The 2,879-nt window shown below is 36.4% G+C and overlaps 1 protein-coding gene across 2 annotated transcripts in view; it reads right to left on the bottom strand.

Moving 5' to 3' along the window:
- Nucleotides 1-508: 508 nt before the first annotated feature.
- Nucleotides 509-2,879, bottom strand: part of LOC107699090 (vacuolar protein sorting-associated protein 8 homolog) — a 124,155-nt gene continuing 121,784 nt past the window's right edge. The window contains exon 46 of one of the 2 annotated variants that reach the window (XM_016500255.1): nucleotides 509-867. In XM_016500255.1, the coding sequence (XP_016355741.1) occupies nucleotides 724-867 (144 nt within the window). In that variant the 3' untranslated portion in view covers nucleotides 509-723. The remainder of the gene's footprint in view (nucleotides 868-2,879) is intronic. The other variant, XM_016500256.1, reaches the window with a different exon arrangement.

The raw sequence follows: 2,879 nt of genomic DNA, 5'->3' as shown, positions 1-2,879 counted from the left end.
CTGTAAATACAACTTAACCACTGATTTCTAGTCGTGTCCTCTTTTGGAAGACCAACCAAAGTAGTTTCGCTTTTTACAACGAAAAAGCATCACACACCGCGGCCTTGAGTGAGCGGCGGCCGGAGGCCTAGAGTGAGCCGCGGCCTAGAGTATGCGGAGGCCGGCTTGAGTGAGCAGAGGCGGGCGGGCTTGAGAAAGGCGCGGCCGGCGGATTCGACAAAGAGCTTGTAACACTCCAAAGAGAAAGGAAAAATTGAAATCGCATCATATGACCCCTTTAAATAAAATTATCTTTGCTGTTAAAATTAAGTACTGGAAACAAATTCAAATTCCTTGTACCTGTGCAATCATAAAAGGCAAATAAAAACTTTTTTTATTTTAATGCAGACTAACATATCCATAAACACATTCTTTCTTTTTGTTTGCCTCAGGTAGTTAAGCTTACAGTGCCATGGGCCAAGTGAAAAGACATTTGTCATTTGAATATTACTTTAATCTGTTTAACAATATACATGATTTTACTCCATTGAGCATTTCTGAAACTTGTGGAAATAACTAGTAATGTTGTGACAATTAATTTGTATCATCTGATTTGACACTGCAAGGACTGGACTAGTGTGATGACTAACAAAGCATTATTTGTTGAAACACAACATCTCAAACATGAGTTCTGTACAGACATGGTAGTGCTTTATTATGATTTGTAACAGTGGGCGGAATCATCTACTCCTCCACCAGTGGCGGAGGAGAAAGCTTTAACTGGAAATTCTCGCTGTGATAAATACTTCCTGTTCCTGGATGGACAGGGTTCGAGAGACCGGCCCTCTCATTGCCATGAGAATGTGTGAGTTCTGTCAGAACAGCAAGCTGAAAAACAAAGAAAACAGAGATGAAAACTGTGGCAGTACAAAGAAAAAAACAACCTGTAGTTAATAATTAAATTAACAGATAAAATACTTAAAAAAAACATTAACGACAATAATATTAATATTATATTATACAATTAAAAATAATTAAAATATATACTATAATATAACAAAAAGACTATTATTATGCAATAATAATAATATTATTAATAATAATAATAATTATTATTTAAAAAAATCTTAAAATTGAGCAAGACAGCACCATAATTTAAAAGAAAAAAGTTGTTGTGCAGTTGCATTAACTATGGGGGTTAGACAAAAATACTATTGGGGTACTAGCAAGCATGGTTCGGCATACTTCATAGTACTAGCCATAACCTCTGGTTACTGTCTCATCTATATTTAAGTTATGTAGTTAGATTAACTATAGGGGGCTAGATAAAATACTATTGAAGTATTATCAAGCATGGTTCGGCATACTTCATAGTACTAGCATAACCTCTGATTATTGTTTGAGCTTTAAGTTGTACATGACTGTAGGGGGCTAAACAGAACCACTATTTAAAGAATGGCAAGCATGAGGCAGCCTATTAAATAGCATTTTTAATAACCTCTGACTAATGATCAGACTGGAGAATTTGTAACCGTGAGGTGTGTGTAAAACGGCCGATGTGAGACACTCTGAGCGACATAGATTCCTAATGAACGAGTAAAATATAAAGTGAAGAGTTAAATAGAATGATCAAATGTCAGAAGAATAATAATTAGAAATGGACAAACAACTCATTTGCATTTCAATCTAATTCAATGTCATAATAAAACAGAGTCAGATAGGAATTTCATTTAAATTAAATTACTCTGCGCACCAAAAAAAAAGCCTGAACATGCAGGAAACCTTCAGACACCATTGGATACCTTCATTGGGCCAATTGGGTGGACACTACACTGCCATAGCCACATTGAACCTAGCTGCAAATAAGTAAACCCCCCTCATTTGCTAACAGTGCAAGATGAATAAACAGTGTTAAAAGCTTCTTAAGCTTCTTATCGTGTCTCAAAGTGCTTTCCATTTAGCAATTTCTGAGTTTTTCTGAATACAAGCTTTAATAAAATGTTTTGATTAATTAATTCATAAAAATGAATAGTAATTTTTCTGCACCCAACTGATAAGGTTTGGTCACACGTGACTTTGTTTGCTGAGTACCAGGTCAATGTCAAATTTAGGATGTCTTTTATTGTTTACACCTGGCATTACAGGCACAATATGTAACCTTTCGCCTCCAGAGGTCGCATTTTCAAAACAATAACAAAGGACGAAGCTTGATGAGGCTATGAAGGAGAGCGGAACGATGGGAGATGTCATTTTCACCATAGATATGTATACGTAGATGCCTCATTAGCGACTGTTTCTGTGGGCCGCTATACGTAAGCCGTCCGCCATATTGGAAGGGTCAACTTGACCATTCACCATAATAACCAATGAATATTCGAAGATACCACAATTCTTACATATCTATGGTTCCACCCCTCTCGCATTCTCACCTGTGAAAGGTTATCCCGTTTCTTCAGGAATTTAAATCCTGGCGGTTTTTACAACCATCTTCGAATATTCATTGATTATTATGGTGAATGACGTCAAGTTGACCGTTGCAAGATTGGCAGACGTGTCTACGTTCTTGGAGCGGTCGAGTGAGGGATCTACCTATACATATCTATGGTTTTCACCATCCAGAGATGTCCGAATCATGTTCACGGATGTAATGAATTAATTTTTTTATTACCTGTACCCATTACCGCGGGAAGTAGGGCGTGTAGCCCAAGAAAAAATGGGGGGGCTGGGGGTGCGGTGTTAAAAATAGATAAATTAAAATTTTGTAACAAAAAATAAATAAAACGAATTTTATTAATTTGTAAATTCATTACAATTCATAGAAAAAAATAGCCTAAGCCTACAGTGACAATAAGACACAGTAAAACATGAATTAAGTTGAATCAAATCGATTGTGAAAGTCG

The sequence above is a fragment of the Sinocyclocheilus anshuiensis genome, unplaced genomic scaffold (assembly GCF_001515605.1).
Source record: "Sinocyclocheilus anshuiensis isolate Anshui unplaced genomic scaffold, SAMN03320099.WGS_v1.1 scaffold94, whole genome shotgun sequence".
In the NCBI taxonomy this organism is placed as follows: Eukaryota; Metazoa; Chordata; class Actinopteri; order Cypriniformes; family Cyprinidae; genus Sinocyclocheilus; species Sinocyclocheilus anshuiensis.
The sequence above is the reverse complement of the archived record's forward strand: the minus strand, read 5'-3'. Positions and strand labels throughout refer to the sequence as shown.